We start from the raw sequence: 21465 nt of genomic DNA, 5'->3' as shown, positions 1-21465 counted from the left end.
TTACAAGTGGCATTTACCTAGGGGGTCTCCTTCTATAGCAGCCCGAGATATGAGTAAAGAGGCCAAATACAGGTCAATCAATATCATAACTAAGATCTCTTCCTAATTAGGAGAACTGTCCCAGTCTCTTAAATGTCAGTATAACAGATTGAGTTTAAGTAGTGCTGGAAGGTGCTATTCTATGAAAATGTTATGTAACCAAAAAGCTTTAGTTTCCCCCTTCTTGCTACAGAATAAGAAGATTCATGATAGACACTAAGGCACGACTGCAGGCTGAGACAGCTGACTTCTGTACCTCCAGGCTGAGACAGCTGACTTCTGTACCTCTATCGCTGCTTTCATCTTTTTCATTTAAATGTAGAATGTTTTCTAACCTTTGTTTTAATGCTGTATTAAGTATTGATTTCTCAAGACCTTTGTAATAAGGGTTTACATCTGTTTTCACCGTTTATCTCTACTGTACTTTGAATTCTGTCAATATGTGATTGCCCTGAAAAAGAAGAGTCAGCTTTGATCTTGGTGGAAGACTTCAGTATTAGGGGTGAAGGGAAGAGCACATTGGTCTTCATGTTTTCAAGAGGCCCTTACAGAAGATCAGTCAGTTTCAGTTTATTCTCATCCTTCATATCAGTGTCATTAATTCAAAATGAACCCACTGCTTCTCTCTGTTACAGGCTATTGTGATGCTCTCTACAGTAAGTCCTTAACATGTTTAATATTTGTCAGAATGCCGTCCTACCATGACATGGAAAAAGTGCATTTTAAGACCAAGAAACAATAGTCATGAATAAATCATCGGTACACTTATATTTGATATTATAATAATTTAAGTTTATTAGTAAGGCTGAAATATTAAACAGTTTTTACCCTCAAGATAAATATTCAGATCCAAATATTAAAATAGTAATAATAAAAAAGCAACAAATAAAGTAACACAGAAATTGACAGGAAAATCTTAACCGAACTACTCAAACAACTGATCTTGTTTTTGAAAACCACTAAAATATTCCATCAAATATTCCAAGAAAAGCACTAACTTCAGTTGAACTCTCTTCTCCATGATACCTGAAAAATAAACTCAGTAATTATAAATACATAAAAAGGGCTTTATTTATTCATCTACCTATATCTAATCGTATATATAATATATCCATATACTGCAATAATGTATAATCTACAAATGTTTCAGAATTCCCTAGAAATTATTAATACATTTTAATGAAGAATTTGAAGACCTTGAGGCTTAAATAATGCTTTGGTTTGTTGGTGAATTCAGTGAAAACATACAGGGAAATAAGGAGGTCCAGTCATATGTTTTTCACCCATAACATTATTCTAATTTCTAATATCGCTGCATTATTATTAACACATACCTGCCCTTGATTTCCAGTGCTGTTGTTGCAGTATTTGGCTGTGTGAAGAAATCGAACTTTCCACACAACGCAGATGAGCTCACATTACTGTGTTTTGCGTATGAAGGCAACACCCTATTCCCAGTCATCTCAGCATGAGGTTTCTGAGGATGACACAAATTATAATTAGCAAATATAAGGCAGGGATTCAAAATATGTATTTTTCCTAAAAAACAAAACACACCCTTGACATTTAAAATGATGATTACAATGTATAATATTGATTTGATTTTGTGCAAGAAGGTTATCATTTTAATGTAATAATTTGCAGCTTTTCCACCCTAAGCTCTGCAAAAATATAAGACTACCATCTCTGTATGAGATCTTAAGCCTTTAAATAATATATCAACCATAATATTGCCCATGATGAAGGATACTCATGAAGAAGCCAATCTTCTAAAACAATTTTAGCAATGCAAAAAAAAAAGAAATCTGTCAATCTCAGAGTTATATTTCCATCAGGGAAATAAAGCAAAGAGACCTGGGAGATGGTTTTGACATTTGGTTAACATTTGAGAAAGATTTCTTCAGTATAATTACATACAAGTTGTATAATTTTATACTATGATACAGACATCTATGCATCCATGCTCTATTGAGCATATGGAAATTCTCTCATCTAAATTCAGGATTGCGAGCTCAAAAGGGTAGCGCTGATACTGCTGTGACTCACAGTTCCTTCATCTGAGAAGCTCCTGAAATTTGATGTCTGACTATCTGAAGTCTGAGTACGTGGTGGTGCGAATTGAGCCAGGGGAGGTCTAATGTAGGTTTTTCTAAAACAAAATAAATAAATAAATCACATATGTGTATGTATATATATCATCATCATCAGCCTATATCGATCCACTGCTAGATGAAGGCCTCCCCATTGCTTCAATCAATTGCTTCTCTTCTTTTCCATGTCACGCCTGCAAAGATTATAATTCTATCGTCCCATCTTTTATGTGGTCGTCTTCTAATTCTTTTGGAATCTCTTTGGATCTATTCCATAGCTTCCTATGTCCTTTTCTGATCTGTTCTTCTTGCAATGTGTCTGGCACTCAAAAAAATGTAGAGTGTGATCAAGAAAAGTAATATAATTAAACCATGAAAATAACATGTATTACTAATCATTTTAAGATTGTCATTTAAGATTTGTTTTTAGAAAGTGCTACATTACACTTAACTAACCCATGAAATCCACTTCTGTTATATTCTGTGAAAGGGGATTCAAGCTGCGCATCCTTGACGTGTGATGCTGAGGAGCCTGCATGACAAATAGAGGCACTGCATTTGAAAGATATACTTGATTAAGTTGTTGTCTGTTCTTAAAAGTATTCATTTTAATGTGTTAGCATAATAAAGGTAACTACGGTATCTTCTAACACTCTTTAATATAAAAAATACCTGCTGGCCTCTCCTGAACTGAAAGTTCACTTGCATGCACCAAATTATCATCATCAAAATCATCCCAGTCATCCACCCCAAGATCAAATGTCACATTCAGAGCATCTGAGGAGAAGCAGCCGCTGTCATCTGCATCAAAGCTGTGTTCATCAGAGTAACGTGCAGATTTGTTTGGGATGACAGTGGTAATGTTCTTCGGAGGGATATGGGGTTGTTTCCAGACCGAAAAACCTGAAATACAAAATGCTATATATGTCATACTGAAATACATATATATATGGAGAGAGTCACAGTAACAGCAGTACTGGATACAGAGCTTGATATGCCTGCAATATAAATAACAGATTGAAATGCGACACGTTGTCAAGGCACTGGTATTACTTGTTGGACACACAATGGTTTGAAGTGGTACACACATTCTAATACAATATTAAGGACTACTTTATACTTACCCTGACCACCGTACTGCAGCTCTGCTTTCTGTTGCAGTGTTTCATAAACGTCTGGAGGATCGAAGGTTCCCACCCTCATTGCTCGACCATGTTGGTCTCTTTCATGCCTTTAAAATAAGTATGAGTGAATGTCTAATTCTCCCTATGGGAAGTGTGAACACGATTAACTAATATAAAAAGTGATTTTAAGCCTACTTAGAGATACATTTAAATAAATCGATTGCAGGAATGTTTTGTAGTGAGTGAACATTAATAAGGAATTAACATTTTCGATATGTTGTTCCACTCTTTCAACTATCGGTAAAACAAATCTGCCATTTTCATATTTATAGGATCAATGTGTTGGCTGACTGAACACTTTAAAGTATGCAAACTTTATGAATTTTACTGTGTACTGAAGAAACCATATGTATTCAACAAATATGATATGACGCAGGGATAATTAAAATTGATGTTTACGGCACCTTGCCAAATCAGGCATGACGTCTTTTTGTTTGTACGAGAACTGGTGATGGTCTGCAGCTCCAAAGTCATTACACATTTTGATCTAAGGGAAATAACATTTTGAAACAGAGTATTAGAAACCAAGCAGGGGAGGGTCAGACTGGCCACAGGGAGCAGAGTTTACTCAGAGTAACAAGATCCTGTGAAAACAAACCAACAAGCACAGAAATTAACGACATTTTACTTGGCTTTGCACTTTACTTGGCAAAATACATATTAAGTTTTTCAAAATTGCAAAATGGAGTTTCCAACAAGGCAACCAGGTCTGTAAATGAGCCAGTGACAACATTTGTTGCAGGATTAGCATACCAAAACCCAGGTTGATGATGCTCAGGTAGTTTAATTCTGGAGCTTAATATTTACCTTAAGACGTTTCACAGGCGTCTCTGCAAGAGCTTCATTCCGGCACTTAAGGTCTCTGAGGTATGAAGAGAAACTGGACTCTGGATGTTTAGCACTTTTCAGTGCCACTGAGACACCCACTTTGCCTAAGGAAACATTCAGGCAGGATCATCATACTTCTGTTTATTATTAAGATTTAAGGTCAAAACATGGTTCTCTGAGTTCTGTAGTTTTGTATTATAAGCTGAATTCACAAGGTTGACATATTTACAGTTATTTTTAAAAATGTTGTCACAAACAAAACAAAATAAGTTTTTAAGATATGTTCCATGTTCAGTTTGTTAGACAACTATATAAAACATTCAATGAAATACACATTTGATTTCCATTCTTTCAATAATCTTTCAATTATTACTGAAGTATCTTTTTACATCATGTACAAATGAATACATGAATAATACTCACAGCAGTCATGTCCACACAGTTCCTTGTTTTTGCAGTAATGGTTGCATTGCCTTTTTTGATCAGGATTGGAGGAGTAGATCTCTTTGGAAGGACCTTAGCAATTTAAACCATTTTGTATCAGAAAAATCAGTATCAGTATTTGACATTTCCTATAACATATAATCATTTCAACAAATTACAATAGAGAGACTACTCTCAGAGCACTAAAGGTATTTTGAATTTACTTTGTTTTTTATATTGCTTTACTTGGAGTAAATCTTTTCAAGATGATCACACACACATAATTTGTTTTCAGTACCCGCGTCTAGGTGTTTCACTATATAATAATTATTTCATGTGGAGTGCTTTATAATAAAAACATTACATAAGTTACAGCCCAGTTATAGGTCATCTGCAACAGCAACACACCTTGGTGAGAAGTGGGTACTGTGGAGGGTGCGGGCGCTCCCTGCTGTGAGGCGGGAACACTGTCAGTCTGCAGATTCTCCCTGCTGCTCATATGTGTGCCAAACCGCTTCGGACCAGAGTACCATGCACTGTATTTATGCACAATGTCAAGTCCCACTTCATCAGAGAAAAGAGGAATTCATTTAATCAGTACATAAAAGTTGTAGCGTTGTAGCAAGTGGTTAACGAGTGACATGTTATATATTTTACTTTTGTAAAACTCCATGTTGCTATAGGACACAAGCTTTCTAATTAACAAATACAATGTGCAGTCTCATAAAACAAGAATCTTGACAGCTTGTATACAAATAACTATATGATTCTTGTTTTTATTTCTTTGGGGTTAAGATAAGGTTAATTGCAGTGAACAGATCCAAAAATCTGATGTATTCCTTAGTTCATATTTCAGGTATTTTGGCTCAAAAGATGAGAAGCATTCTGTTCAAACTAAGGCTAGAACATAGCCGCTGTTTCTGAAGGCCAAAGTCCACATTTCCTCCCCAAAACTTTATAATCATTCCTCTTTCTTTAATGCTGGGCGTATATCACTGATTCTCTAATTCAATCAAATCCCTGTTCTTAAGTTTAAGTGCATGATGTTTTAAGTTTATGCTGTAATATTCTGTATTACATTACACCAGTTTCTTACATTAGAAACTGTTTATCACAAGTGCAGATATTTGAAATTCCCAGAGAGATCACAATAACTGAGGGATCTAAGCTTCTCAGTCAGGATAAACGAAGGATCAAATGAACTTCATACCTTATCATCCTTCAGCAGCATATTAAAAACCATCCAGATCAGCATTAGTACTTTAGTCAACAGTTTTAACTTTCAGAAACTACAGCGTGACCCCTATCCATCAACAGTTTCTACTACAGAGTAATTCACAGCAGCCTCGGGTTTTAAAATCCTATGCAAAGGACAGTACACAAGGACATCATTCAACATGGAGTAGTTACTAGGGGATTGGACTCCTAAGCAGAGGGTTGTGGGTTGAATCACAGGTAGAGGACACAGCTGTTGTACCCTTGAGCAAGGTACTGTACCTAGATTGCTGCAGTATAAACCCAGCTTTATAAATGGGTAATTGTATATAAAAAATGTGATATATTGTAACAACTGCCATGGATAAGGGTGTCTTCTTACAAATATAATAATTATAATTTGTGCTGGTGGTTGACCATAGCAATGTAGTACCAGAGCCAGGCTTAAAACTCTAGACTTCTAAGCTGCTGCTAACAAGCTCTCTTCTGCTGTAGTACTGTTCTACAAAATCACTAGTTCACAGAGCAACAAACAACAACAAACGTTGCACTTACCATATTCAGAACTAATCAAGTTCACACTGAGTTCTTCGCCTTTTAATGCCCTTGTAACTTCAATTTTCTTTGACCAGCTTCCAGATCTCAATAACAGAGAGTCACTGATACAAAATACAGGAGAATTATTTACATGCAACATACATTCATGTATCACGTATGTAAAACTATATAGTATGTACAGTGTAGTATAGTACTTACATAATTGATTATATCTAAGAATGCCAGAACACTTACGTGAGTTTTTGCTGGAAAACTACATGATTATCAGAATTCCCTATGAGCAAGGTCACATAATGGTTGTCTGGAGCCGTTCTCCTCAGCATCAGCAGCTCATAGTTTGTAAGGTTTACTGTAACAATGACCTCTGCAGTCGTAACACTATATCTTGGGATCTACAAATTAAAGAGAGAACATGTAATTTTATCACTGGCTATACAAAGGCCATGATTAAATTATCTGTTTCGTAATCGGCAGAAGACTAACAAGACGTAAGGATAACGTTCGAATCCAAAACCAAAATTTAAAACAAATGGTAGGTTATTCATAGTATTTTGATGCAATAAAAAATGAAGGTCTCATAAGTTATTTAGACTTGAAGTATTAATTTTTCAAGTGTTACCCAATTCCTATCATTATGAGAAAAGCACTGATTACCTGTTCCAGGCTTACTTCATACTTTGGAAGGTGAATGACAGCTTCTTTTATCTGGTTTCCAAAAGGAGGGTGTCTGTTCACAATCTGTAAAACATTATTTTACACTTATTTGTGAAAAATGTCTACAGATAAAATGGTCACAGAGTATCTTTTAGAAAAATGAAAAGCACATGTGGAGGTGGTTCACTATAACAACACTATAACAGCGGACCTTGGCGATTGTTAAATTAACTCACTATACACTTTTTCATTCATGTTTAAAAGGATACAAAACTGTTTTTTTATTAATGCTTACATACCAGTTCCAGCTCCCTTGCATTACTTTGTTCAATCCTGTGGAATGAAGTGAGACCAGCATTCACCATTGCTGTTGACAGTGTCAATCCTGAGATTGAAAGAAAGGTTGAAGATATTGTATGAGAGTAAAATGTTTAATCTCTAAGATACTGTGTATATGGACTTGGACTGAGCAGTATAGTAGAAAAATAAGACTGTCCACAACAACAATACTGTTATTCATCAAATACTATTTGCATTTCTCACTAAATAACAATCTACATATTCTGACTGTAGTGGTTGTCATTTCTGTCCCCTCTCTTGCCACAGAAATGTATTCATGACATATCCTTTTCTAGTTGACTAGATGTTTGATTTCTTTCTGGTTTTGTTGTTTGTTTATTTGTTTGTTTGGCATTATTTATATATATAACACATTTACTAAATTGCAATCTTGAAACAGAAATGTATACAAACCTAGTGATAGCCCTGAATTAAAACCTGTCTGTCGGTATGTATAATGGGTAGTAGTAACAATACAATTAGTCCTAATCATTATTTTATCATTATACAGTGCAGAGTAGAGAAATCCTTCAAACTGTAATGAAACAGAATACAGAATGCACTTAATTTAGATTATAATAAATGCTGAAAAGCAACAGGTAGGCCTATATTAAGATTTTGCTTTGTGGAAATCAAATCCTATTAAAAAAAAAATCAGCACACTGCATTCAGCCAGTCAACAATGTCTTCAGAGACAAAGGAGTCTGGTTTTCTTCAACTTTTCTGTGTATGTTATAAAACTTCAACCTGTTCAGAACCAACTTCTAAAAATGGTGCTGAAATTAATCAGTTGTGAAGGTCTTCTTGAATGTTCCACAAAGGTATGCTTTAGCTCTCTGAACTGATTAAACAGAAAAAGCTATTTGGCCAACTCTTAACAGCACTGATTGTGTTTCTTATCTTTAGCAAGTAATAAAATGTCTAATTGACAGTACCACTGTGATGGAAAATGGGCACCGAGGGTGATTGATTGAATATCATATTCTTTCTGATGCTTTGTGTTAGCAGCTTTCTTCAGAAACAGATGTATGTCAGCGCTCACTATGAAAGGAAGTTTTACAGCAATACTGAAACAAATAGACTATTTTCTTTATTAAAGTTTGAACCCTGCTGAGGTCAAGCAGGAAAGGGCTATGAACATAAATCAGCTCAATAATTAAACTACAGCAAAAGAAAACAATTCAGTACTTAGTGTTTCTGTAAATGACTGCGTTGTGTTTATTTCAGTTAAATGGAAAGCCAAAGTATAGGAAAGAGAATCCAAACCCGGACATTAATTGAGTCCTGTTACTGCGCTGCTTACACTACCAGATGGTCATCATATACAGTGGCTCTGAAAAGTATTCATGTCCCTTGGACTGTTCCACATTTCATTGTGTTCCAACATGATCCAACTGATCAACACAGAAAATGTCCATAATGTCAAAGTGAAAAATATAATCTGCAAATTATTCTAAATTAATTACAAATACAAACAGAAAATACTTGAATGGGGGGGCGCTGTTGAGCTATGAGCGAGTAGCATCAACACTTTCTGTTAGCTCCCGCAAATATCTATTTTTTTTCTCTTTTTATAAGGCTCTGTGTTTTAATTGCTGTATTTTTCTGCATCGGTAACATCTGTTTGTAGCTAAAGTGGTTTCAGAACACCAACTATTGAGGTAAACGACTACAATGCCTATTACGAGGGGAAAGAAGGAGGTGGCAGATGAAGGCCCCACTAGTCCTGCGCCCTCGCTTGAAGAGGAGACCGCTGCTGTGCACCCGTCTGAAAGTGCTGACTCCGCTGTGTTGGTAGCTATATCCGGTCTTCGGAGTGAAGTCGTTTCTCTAAAATTAGAGATATGTTCCACATTGGATGCTAAAATTGACGCAGATGCGACAATTGGTTAGTACAATTCCTAACAAAAACTACATCATGAAGATGAAGGAACATTCAAATCAAATCTGGAATAAGGTTATTCAAAAGTACAAATCAGGGGTAGGATATAAGATATAAGAATATCCCCTGGAGAAATGGAGAGTATCTGGGTGAGAAGGGCACTAGTCAGGGAGGCCACCAAGAGGCCTATGGCAACTCTAAAGGAGTTACAGTCTTCCACGGTTGAGCTGGGAGACACTAGCCCGGGTGCTTCACAAAAGTGGCCTGTATGGGAAAGAAAAAAACTCTCGGCTACAGTTTGCCAGAAGGCATGTGGGAGACTCTGAGACCAAGTGGAGGAAGATTCTATGGTCTGATGAGATCAAAATAAGCCTCAACGCTAAGCGCTACCTTTGGTGAAATCCTAACACCGCACATCATCCTGAGAACACCATTCCTACCGTGAAGCATGGTGGTGGCAGCATCATGCTATCGGGATGCTTTTCTGCATCAGGGCCTGGAAACCTTGTAAAGATAGAGGGCAAAATGGATGCGGCAAAGTACAAAGAAATCCTGGAAGAAAACCTGCTGCTGTCTGCAAGAGACCTGGGACTTGGGAGAAGATTAATCTTCCAGCAGGACAATGACCCCAAAGCCACACTGGAGTGGCTTAAAAACAAAAATGTCAATGTCCTGGACCTCAATCCAATTGAGAAAATGTGGAACGAGTTTAAAATTGCTGTTCACCATAGGTCCCCTTCCAACTTTTGCAAAGACGAATGGGCACAAATTGCTGTGTCCAGATGTGCAAAGCTGGTAGAGACTTATCCACATGGCTGTAATTGTTGCCAAAGGTGCCTGAAGTATTGACTGAGGGGGTGATTACTTATGAATTCAAGTATTTTCTGTGTTGTATTTGCAGATTATATTTTTTACTTTGACATTATGGAGATTTTCTGTGATGATCAGTGGCAAAAACTCCTGATTAAATCCATTCTGATTTCATGCTGTAACACAGTGAAATGTGGAAAAGTCCAAGGGAGATGAATACTTTTGAGAGCTACGATATGTACAAATTTTCAAGGCTTTTATAATGGTTTATGTGTGTAGGAGGTGTAATGTCCCTGGAATTGAATTACCAATTGCTTAGGGTTAAAACTGAGACCCAAATGAACCAGGGGATTTCATATTAATTTACATAAGTGTTAGCTTAACTGACAATATATTGCTTTTGTCAGCCAGTGACCAAATGTATATAATTGAAGTGTTGAGTTATCCCTTTCCTCTATGGATGAATTATAACACCTACGTTTTTCTTCTAATATTGTTCACTTACCTATTTTCTCAAGCTGCTTGGAAACAAACTGTGAGTTTTCCCACAGTTTGGCACGAAAGCACTTGGCCAGAATCAATGAGTTGAGCAGTGCAGTAAAGTTCGTCTTGGCATGCTGGATAAGAAACTCAGACAAGCCTGGATGTAAATCAAAATGCAGGAATTTCAGGCACGTTCCTTATTCATCAGCCATAAAACCAATTATTTACCTTTAGAGTATTTGGTTTGAAAAATAGAAAACCTATTGAACAAAAAGTAGAATTGCATTAATTACATTTGGTAACTCTGGTTCCATTTCTGAATATCTTTCCTGTATCCTGTGTCAAACCAAATTCTTGAACTGGGATGCAGCCAAACTGAGCCTGAATTAAGCTGCAAAAAAAATACAAATTAAAACGTTATACAGTAACAATAACAATACAAATAATCAACAGTATCTTATTAAAAAGGGAAACCAAATGTTTTAGGTCTGATTATAACAAGATGTCAGATTCAGCACATTTATACACAACTATTGTATAGTCTAGAGTAATGGAACTTTATATATACATTTAAAAAGCACTTTTTTATGCTTTAGTTTTTTTAACTTACCAGTTAACCTTCATTTCATTGTTTTTTATTTTTCCATCAATAGGGTACCTACCCACAGTGAAAAACAAAACAGAAATATAGTGTTATTCAGCGATGAGGGAGGATTTCTTATTTACCTGACTCCACATCGTTTTTTCTTACCTGATCGTTTGCCTGTTTTTATCTCTGTTCAATGTGTTCAAAGTTCTCTTTTCATTCACTCTTAACTGCACGTCAGAAAACTCTTTCCCTTTGGATATCAGTATGATCTGTGACAAATAATTTCTATCAGTATTATCTTGTTGTTTTCAACCCTTATAATGTAGACATGTAATAGGCAAAATATGTATACTGAATTATAAACAGCATTTAAAATTAATAAAACAACAATAACAATGTCAATGATGTACATTTACCAGTTCAGATAAAGTTTCTGTTCCAGAAACGGTGCTGAACTGTGTCATGGTGTCGTAAGCAATGCAGTATCGTGCCATGAGCTTTCCCGTCTCTGTCAATAGTAAGGAAAAAACATATTTAGCTTTTGCTTACAAACATGTTAAACTTCAGTGTTGCGAGTGAAGACGCTCTTCACTGTTTTCTTGTAAACTATTTCATTTTGTATGTACTGTTGCTGCCCACCAGTGAGCTTCTATAGAAAACAGAAAGTTGCATATGAGCTGTAATTTAATCTGGAACTGCAATGACCCATCTAAACCAATTTCACACTGGATTCTATATACTATTATTGTCATCATCCTTAAAATGGTACTTAACTAAAGAGAATAAGGATGATTAATGAGATATAAACTAGCTTGTGGGCCATTACCAGTTGGCTTGAAATTGATGTCTTCATCCATGGCAATCAAACCGATTGAAGCCAGAGCGTTCAGGTTCTTCAGACAAAGCTCTGAAATTACAAAGGAAGAACAAAGCTTCATTCCAGTTCACACATCTTCCTCTAAAGGTTTCAGCTGAGAGGACAAAGAGAATCAACAAGGAAACAGCTGAAGAGCAACAGAAATTCATAAACAGAAACTGTGCACACTCCTAAAAATACATAAATAAATGCTTTGACAAAATTTTACTATAAAACACTTGGAATCTAAAATCCAAACTTCATGTACCTTGCAATTTTGCTTCAATTCCAGCTCTGTCTAATCCAGGTGGAAAACCTATGAAGACACAATATGTCATATTATATACAGAGAGAAACTATGTACAAAAATAGTTTTTCTGCCAGATTAAGGTACTCAAATTAAATGTATCTATCTGCAATCCAGCTGCTCAAGTGAAATGAGGAATATCCGCATAGCTTTGTCCAGTGCATTAAACTCACCATAATGACTGGGATTCTTCAGAGCCCTGATGTACAGAAAGGTTGAGCGTATCCAGTCCAGTGCGACATTTACATCTGAGATGGTGTGAAGAACTATCTCTGCATTTAGATGTTCAATCAGGTGTTTGTGCAAACTGAAACAGAATGCAAAATGCACAATGCAAAGGTTTTAGGATAAACCATCTATTTAAAATAAATTACATAATTATACATATGAATGAATACTATGATATCACAGCGGTTTTATTTGCAACTTACAAAAAATAAATACAATATTTGCATGTTCTTTTAAATTGGATTAGTAAATAAAATATACTAATTATAAAAATAATATAAATGTATGAAAACATACCTGCTTTCTATGGTTTCAGCCCCACTTACAAGCTGAGTATATCTGTCTTTTGTCTGGAACCTGGTCATAATCACTGCTGTTGCTGTGGTGTCAAACTAGAAACAACATGGCATTTTGTTTTAAAAAGTACTTTTGCCATTAATTACAAAATTACCCTAAACTGAATGTTACCTGTTCTGGTGTGAAACAGATAGACACTCCTTGTACACTAACAATACTGTCAGGACTCTGATGCATTTTATTTTCATAACAACAACTTTATCCTTCACCTTTGATGTTGTCAGGTCTAGTCTAAAATGTGCCTAATTAGAAAACACTGCACCTTACCTGGGGCCTCCCAGCCCTTCCAATCATTTGCAGGATGTCGGTGTCGCTGTACTCTTGAAACATTCCTCCTATGTAATGCATGGTAGATTTTATCACTACCAAGTGAGCAGGTAAATTCACTCCCATGGCCAAGGTGCTTGTTGTAACTGTATAAAATAACAAAACAGGGCCAATCAAATGCTGTTTTTACTAGTCTTGCATTATACAACTACATCACTTGGCCCAAACCAAACGTGTAATGATGCTGTGCAGGAATGACCATTTTACAGTTGTGTTTTTCCAAATATATCCAGGCATAAATCCAATTCCTAGAATATCTGAACTAAAAAGCATAAATCACATTACTTAATCTGAAGAACCTTCACTTATTGACTGCAACATGTAGGTTAAAGCTTTAGCAAACTCTTTTGTTTTAATATTCTTGCTTCTCAGTCCCTTCCACTAGTTCTTGTATTTTCAACGCTATATGTTTGCTAACAGGAACAATTTCATGTCCTCTTTTAAATCTAATGAGACTTTACAATTAGAGTATTAACAAGATAATCTGCATTTAAAAGTCATTACATCCCTATCTTTAACTATATGTGTCTGTCTGTCTGGAAAGGTTACAAGCAGCATGTATTCAGAATTAATCAACAAAATACAGCAGCTTTTCATGTATTCTCATAGGAATAACTTACAAAGCACTGGTAGGTCTCCAAGGGTAAATGCATTTTCAATAATTTTCCTGTCAGATGTGTCAATACCAGCATGATGGAATCCTATTCCATACATCACCAGGTCTGAAAGATTCATACGATAAAACACATTGTTTAAGCTCTTAAATGTAAAAAAAAACATAACAAAAAAAGCAGTTGTCAAAATTCGACTAACCTCTCAGTTTTGAGTCGAGGATAGAGTTTGCATACTTCAGCAACCTGTAAATCATACAAATATTTTATTTGTAATGTTAATAATAAGGAGTAATTAACAGAATCACAGTACACACTGTATGTAACGTAAATGTGACATTTTTCTTTGGAGTACAAAAACACAACTCATGCCAAGACCTGGAGCCAGCACCAACTTCAAAGTGAACAATTTTTAAATGATCACCTCTGTTTGTGTTCAATGCTCACAATAAATCTGGCATCCTTGGCAAGAACAGATGCGGACTGCTGCACTCCCTTTCTTGTAGCACAAAACTAAAAACAGCAAACAAACCAACATTCATCTCTCTGTTGCAAATGCTTCATAATTAAATTATTCTACACAACACAAAATAATTATACTTACCACAAGCGTTGGCTTCTGATCAGAATAGGTCTGAATGACATTTGCCATTTTGTAATTCAGAGACAAGTCAAATTTAAACTCTGTCTGATTGCTGGAGCACGGAAATCCAAGGACTACTTTCCTTAGCTTTACGGGCCGGTGGCTTTCGTCCATTTCCAGACAAGTGGCTGAGTCGGTACCATCTGACAGCCAGTCTGCAATCTGAAAATGAAAACAAAACAAAGCTATTATTGTATTTCATTTTTAAGTAAGATCTGTGTCATTTGAATTATATGAAAGTAAAACTTAAAATATATATAAAAAAATTCAAACATAAAAAGGAAGATTTTTCCAATATCAATTTAATTCAGATTTATTTTATTGTAAGGAGAGTTTTAATTAGGGAAATAATGCATATGAACAGGTACTAGAAACATTTTATAAAAGATCATTCAAATTAACTTACATCTGCAATATTTGGAATTGTTGCAGAAACAGCCACAAATCTCATCGCATTGTGTGACTCTGGGTTTTGTTTACCGCGAGAGTGAGAGGAATGATTTGTTTTCATTCTGCTCACTACAACCTCAAGGGTCGCTCCACGGCACGCGTCTTTTACAACATGGACCTGAAATACATTAAAAATAACTATTTATGTTTATGTCTGTGTGTATTAATACATGTGCTCCAACACACTCACTCATAATGTGTATAATCTAAATTCAAGAACAAGAAACAAATGTGACTGTCTAATTAGACTATTGCTGAATATATAAATCATAATAATAAATGCATTTCAATACAGAAAGAGCAAAGACAGGATATGACATAAACCATGAGCAATTAAATTTCACCTTCGTAGACTCAGAAAACTGACCTCATCAATAAGGAAGAGTCGAACCAACTGGACCAAACAATTATCACTCCACTTCCTTGTCATGCTGTCCCATTTTTCCTTGTAAGAAACAAGAAAGGCATAGCATTGGTTCACAGTCTATGAAGCAAGTGAACCTTAAAGTATTTATTGTGGATACGACAGCTGTGTTTGCATTATTATGCCGGAGTATGCCTTAAGACATGAAAAAATGATGTATTTCCTGAGTCGGATTAAAAGTGTCACTTACTGGTGTAGTCATGATGAGATGAGCATCTTGAATCTCAAAGAAGTCATCCATTTCTGTATCTCCTGTCAGCTCCTTGCAAATCAACCCTAAAGGCCCAAATTTTTGTTTCCAGTTTTCATAACGTTGACTGCATAGGGCTTTAATTGGTGCCACTAAAAGAATATAACAGAAAGCATAAGCTTTTATGTCAAGATATTTCTTGTAAAAAGAATCTATAAAGGAAGTCTCATTTTCGTATGTTTTTTTGTCATAAAGGCATGAGACAATGAACAATAGATTCACATTTCTTGTAGCTGGAAATATTTATCTTTTCTATTTTTATTCTTACATTGTCTTGTTTATTGACTCTGCATTCTAAGAAGTTTATTTTTTGCCAGACAAAAAATAAATGGGGGGCCCTAGGTTCAGAAATAATGTAATTTTTTCCAAAATGCAAATGAATGCAAAATACTAGTGATTGTATAAGTCACTCATAAATGAATACCTACTGTACACAACCTTAATGTTGGACCATGGTGCTGGAACTTGCATCAGCAATCGAATAATTGCCAGTTCAAAAAGGACCGTTTTCCCAGAGCCGGTTGGGGCACCAGCCACAACATTTTTTGAAGTGTAAAGAAGCTGCAAGGAAGGTATAATTACACACAATTCACAATTGTATATAAACACGTTAGAAAAATAAATATATAATACACTTACATCCTCAAGTGCTTTAGACTGAATATAGTTGAAGTAGGGGAATTCTTTAAAGACAGATCTGAATTGTGCTGCTATAAAGATAAAATCAAGGCTTAAATATTTTTCACAAACCTGACATTTATACTTACACTTTTCAAAAGAATGAATTGGACAGTCCTAGAACAGGCTTTAAACATTATTATACAGAATGAGTAAAAATAATCTCTTGAGCATATAACTGCACTGTACTACAAAAAGAGAGCTGAATAAGAAAAACTAACAAAAGAAGCAACACCAGGGAAAGATTTATTTTTTCACCTCTAAATGATAAAAGCAGAATACGTTGAAGAGTTCCTTTACTTTAAATACAGATTGCAATATACTCAACTTTACCAACACAGCAGTATTTGGTAGATGCTTCTGGGATCTTTAGATTTAATTTTCATTTGCTTTTTGTTGATCTGAAAGCCCCCATGGCACACTCTAGGGGGAAGAAGAGGTATAACCCAAAGCAAAATTGACAATTCAGATCATGTAAAATTCCCTTTATGCCATAAAAATGTAGAAGAAATGTACGTACAGGACAAGGTGAGAAAGGACATTTAAGAAAACGTTAAGAATATCAACACCCTTTATTGGTAAACCATGTTCATTTCTCTTCGAAATGTTAAAGGATACGAATTTCTGTAACTGGCCGGAGGGTTCCAGACTCCACGCCCAAGCCACCTAGAAAATATTTAAATTAAATACCCATTAATAAATTATATATTACCATCTGGATACAGCAGTTAAAGCTGGCCAGGACTTCCTGTTTCTGCAGCACCAAAAGTGTCTTAACATCAAAGAAAATGTTCTTAAAAGAGCAAGTTTAGAAAATTTAATATTTGATGATGCTAGATCTCTGCATATGCATACAGAAAAGTAGTAGTCAATAATCTCTTAAGAATATTAATACATTTAGTATGCTGTGTTTATTAAGATTAAAAATTAAAGCAGTGGTGAATATACATTTTAAAAATCACTTTACATATTCAAGTGCCATTTAATGTAATATGAAGGTGGTTAATGAACTTCGCTGCAGTGTAAATTAGATCACAGCGATATATTAACAGCTGGTGTGTGCCACCTGCTGGCACTAGTATCTACTGCAACCTACAATACAAAGGCTATTTTTATTACCACAATAATACATATTGTCTGTCTTTCACCACAACTCAAACATGTACAGTCAGGCTTACAGTCGTTTCACTTATTGTGTGTTGAATTGCTTATCTGGCCTCAAAAGGATCTATTCATATTCTATTCTATTCACTTCACATTCTAGACACGCTCTGAAATGCCTCCTTTAATGGAAAACATCCTTTTGTTGTTGTTCTTTCGGTCGACACCTTGCTCAGAGCACTGCAAACTGAGGTGCAAGCTGTAAAACCCTTTATTAATTAAACCTATTTCTTAAGTGTTTCTCTGTTGTCAGCTCATAGACAGTGCTAATAAACAGGTGTTTAAACTAAGATGCTCCTTCGGGTGAAGATGAGAATAGGCCTTGTTTGGGGTGAAAGTGTTCTGGTGTGAAAGTGTTTAAGTTTTGCAGTTAAAACAGGAAACAAGTGCTGTAAACATCAGGAAGAGGCACAAAGCTGATAAAGGACTCAGGAAGGAGATAGCAGATTCACCGCAAACACCTGGTGTAAGAAATGCCTCCGTTTTATTTATTTCCTAGCATTCTTTAAATTCCATGTTATTTAGTGATTTATTTATTAATTAATTGTGAATTAAAAGCTCATGTCTTTAAATATATTTATGTTTTACTTTAGAACTGACCCTTAATGCTAGAAAACCAACTCAATCATTACATTACTTTGCTATATCTGGAAAATTGTAAATTTTTATCTTTTTAGGGAAAAAAACAAAAGCTGTGAAGAAAAAAACAGAGCTGCATGTTTTAAATAAAGTTATATTTTACATTTAATGAAAATATGGGGGCATAGATTTTCAATATTTCATATACAGGATGCCGATGCTGTATTAGCATAATGTAGAAATTCATCTTCATCCTTATTACTAAACTTATCTGTTGCAAAATCAAGATCAAACGTCATGTTACAAAGAAACTACATACCATAAAAGAACATCAGCCCCCAGTAATATGTTATGTGAAGGACTTCAGAGTGTCAAAACTGTTAATTACGCGGCCAGTGACACACTGCTCAAACGCATAACCTTGGATGTATTTTTAAAAATAAATCTTCAATAATATCTTATTGGTACAAAATTACATGTGAAAGAGTAGGAATGGAAAAATTAACGTTACTCTTGTATCTTTTTAAAGGCAAATCTCCTCAGGTAAAATCATGAACTCTGTAGGCCTAATCTTTAATATTTTTCCTGTGCCCCATGATTTAAACTTCTGGTTTTCAGTATCTTGCTTTGTTAACTGGCTGCACTATAATGATGTAGTTTTCTGTGAAGTTCCAACACTGTGGCTCCAGGCAGCAGCTTAGCCTTCAGTATACAGGATCAGACGAGAAAGTGAGCAGCTGAAAATTGAGAAAAATGGCCTGCAGTACCCCAAGGTATGAAATAAATTGCAGATGATAACTGGAAACATAAGACACTAACGGCATAATAAATTCTTAGAGCTCTTATACTCTTTCAGGAGACCAAAATCAAACTTTGGTACACATGCTTGGCAGGCCATTAAACAAATTATTTCATGCTCTGAAAACAGAGACCTAACATCACATCTGATTTTTCACTAAGAATGAAGTACAATAACTACGGCTACGTGCGGTTCTGTGGAATACACACAAGAGGTGGTCGAGCCCTACCTCGGACGGTAAGTGGCAGTGGAGTCAAGGGCAGGACATGGGCGGTTCTTGTGTTCTGGTCATGCTTTGAAGTTGAGGAATCGCACGCACCGAACAGTGCTGGCCCTCTCGTCGGGCCCTGAGCATTATCGCCGCTTGTCATGAATGGATCTGCTGTCACTTCCGAGAATCTGGCATGGAAACGGTCACCCTGTGCTCCTTCCTTTAAACCTTGCATGCTGGTGTAGTGGTTGTGACTTTTTGATACCAACGTAGTCTGGGGAGATTTAAATAAACTGGAAAACACACACACATACATATATAAAACAATATTAATAAATGTAATTAAGAGCCAACTTGACAGTAGAATAAATCTATTTATATGATGGGCTTTATCCTAACAAATACAAAAATGAAATCAATTGAAGAAGTAAATAAAGTTAACATGAAAACAAAAAAATTATATCTGTTAGTATGTTAGTAGTGTTACCCTTATATCTAATGTTTACCACAAAATAAATCATCCTGATGTCACACCTCTGCGACACTGTAATCCCTTCCTTGCTCAGCTATACAATTAAATGTTTATGGTGCCAAACTGAACCATTCAATTGGTGTAAGGGCCAGGTTTATTGAGGCAGATGCATTTGGAATCATGCTGAGATAATTTAATATATTTACAATTATATGTATTATGCCTATCAGTCAGAGATGTTTGCCAGCTACAGTATGTTATGCTATGAAAATAAAACGAGTACCTTTTTCTAAACTGTGAGCTTCCTCCATTGTTGTTGTTATAGCCAGTGTGTAAAGTCCTCTCATCAAGCAGCTGTTGTGCGTCGTGCAGTTGAAGTGCATTCATTTGTGCAATTCTATCACCATTGAAAAGGCTTTGGGATTTGAATTTGCCCTCTGATGGATAGAGACCTGACTCCTCCTTCCCCAGTGATCTGTCTGGGTCTGTGGCATGCTGAAGATCACACGCTTCAGCAAAGCCATAGTTATTTACACCTGTTTTTTTCACTGGGAGGATAAACCGATTTGCTCTCTGTGTGGAACCTGTAAAGGAGTTGTGGTAAATTGTGAAATGAAACCTGCACCCATATTGTTACACTTTACATTTGGTAAATCCTGAACAAACATATCATAAGTCCACCACTTGGTAATGACCTTCAACCTCTGTATCACAATTATTTGCATTATTTTCATGCATGGAAATAGAAAATATATTATTGTGATATCATTAGGAATTAGGAATCATTAGGCACATAGTATTGTTTGTAGTACATTTATTTTAAAAGCTTGGGTGCAGAGATCATGTTGTAATTCAGAGACAAAACAGAATTATCAATAATGTATGCATAGAAAAGGAGTGTGTTTACAAAAGAGAGAGGTTTCAGTTTTGTAATTCTGTCAGTGAGAAGAAAGGTTAATACCAAGCTCAAAACCACTATTCTAAAGGGAATCCAGATAAAAAACATGACTGTTGGGGTTGTGCTAATTAAATTGAGGATTAACACACTTTGATTTGGTGTTCTTATATGAATCACTGATTTGTATGGCGTTATTAATTCAGCAAACCATTTTTTGTTGTTGTTCTGTTTGTACTTTATTCATTCTTATAAAGGAAATTAGCAGAGCCGCAAAATGCAGCTGAAAGCATAATGTCCTGTAAATGTACATCATAAGCAAAAATATCAAGATTAGTGTTTCCTAGTATACTATAAAAAGGGAAACTTATGTACAAACCCTTTATAAAGGGGCAAACTGAATATGTCTGAAAAGCAAGATACGTTTCAGCCGGTTAGTGCAATGATGCCAAAACTAGAATCCTGTAAATTAATGATTTGTACAATACAGCAGCTTATTTCAATACAGATAGGTTATATAGTTAAACACAGGTATGCAAAATATATTAAAAACAGATATCTCGTCAAAAGAGCATTTGGTAAAGACATCCTTACATGTAATTTAAAATGACTAAAGCATTAACTAGATTATAAATTTGGGCTGTGATTTCTAAACCAATTTTGACCTACAGGAATAGAGAAGAAAGGGGATAAAACAGCAATTTTCTAGGTATTAGAACTATAATTGTTCATGGTAGAAACTATAATGGGCATTATTTGACTGTAATGGAAGCTCTGTCAGCAATATAAACTTATAAAAACTCAGCATAAAGTGCTGAACTGCCACTAAACCACGAAGAAAATGAGAGAGCTATGTAAAACTGCACTCTTAATGTAATGGCTTATTAACTTGTGTTTTTGCAGTTTAAAATGATAAACATACCCAAGAGAACACTTGTCTTATATCTCCCAATTAAAGAATTTTAAAACATATTGTGAATAGCATTCTCAATCAAAGACAAGTGATTGCACGTCCTTGAAAAATTGATTCTGCAAGCAAAAATATGTAAAAACAAATAAGGTAACCTAGACATACTGGTGCTTCTGACATCCTAAAATAGATTTATTAGGGTATACTCATCTA

General features: G+C 35.4%; 1 protein-coding gene across 1 annotated transcript; it reads right to left on the bottom strand.

The window, feature by feature from the left end:
• Window positions 1-3852: 3852 nt before the first annotated feature.
• On the bottom strand, window positions 3853-19210 carry hfm1 (helicase for meiosis 1). Its single transcript, XM_066692683.1, has 29 exons — window positions 18994-19210; window positions 16844-16891; window positions 16187-16257; window positions 15976-16108; window positions 15488-15639; window positions 15241-15318; window positions 14830-14991; window positions 14385-14585; window positions 14205-14293; window positions 13983-14026; window positions 13790-13891; window positions 13110-13255; window positions 12783-12877; window positions 12431-12564; window positions 12219-12266; window positions 11921-12001; window positions 11511-11602; window positions 11257-11363; window positions 11116-11163; window positions 10799-10896; window positions 10528-10662; window positions 7291-7376; window positions 6992-7075; window positions 6572-6729; window positions 6335-6438; window positions 4973-5128; window positions 4565-4657; window positions 4121-4245; window positions 3853-3897 (listed from the first exon to the last, which is right to left on the bottom strand). Exons 1-29 carry the CDS (start codon window positions 19208-19210, stop codon window positions 3853-3855), a joined length of 3132 nt encoding a protein of 1043 aa, XP_066548780.1.
• Between the last annotated feature and the right edge of the window lie 2255 nt (window positions 19211-21465).

The sequence above is a fragment of the Amia ocellicauda genome, chromosome 19 (genome assembly GCF_036373705.1).
Source record: "Amia ocellicauda isolate fAmiCal2 chromosome 19, fAmiCal2.hap1, whole genome shotgun sequence".
Classification (NCBI taxonomy): Eukaryota; Metazoa; Chordata; class Actinopteri; order Amiiformes; family Amiidae; genus Amia; species Amia ocellicauda.
This window is presented reverse-complemented; position numbering and strand designations above follow the sequence as displayed.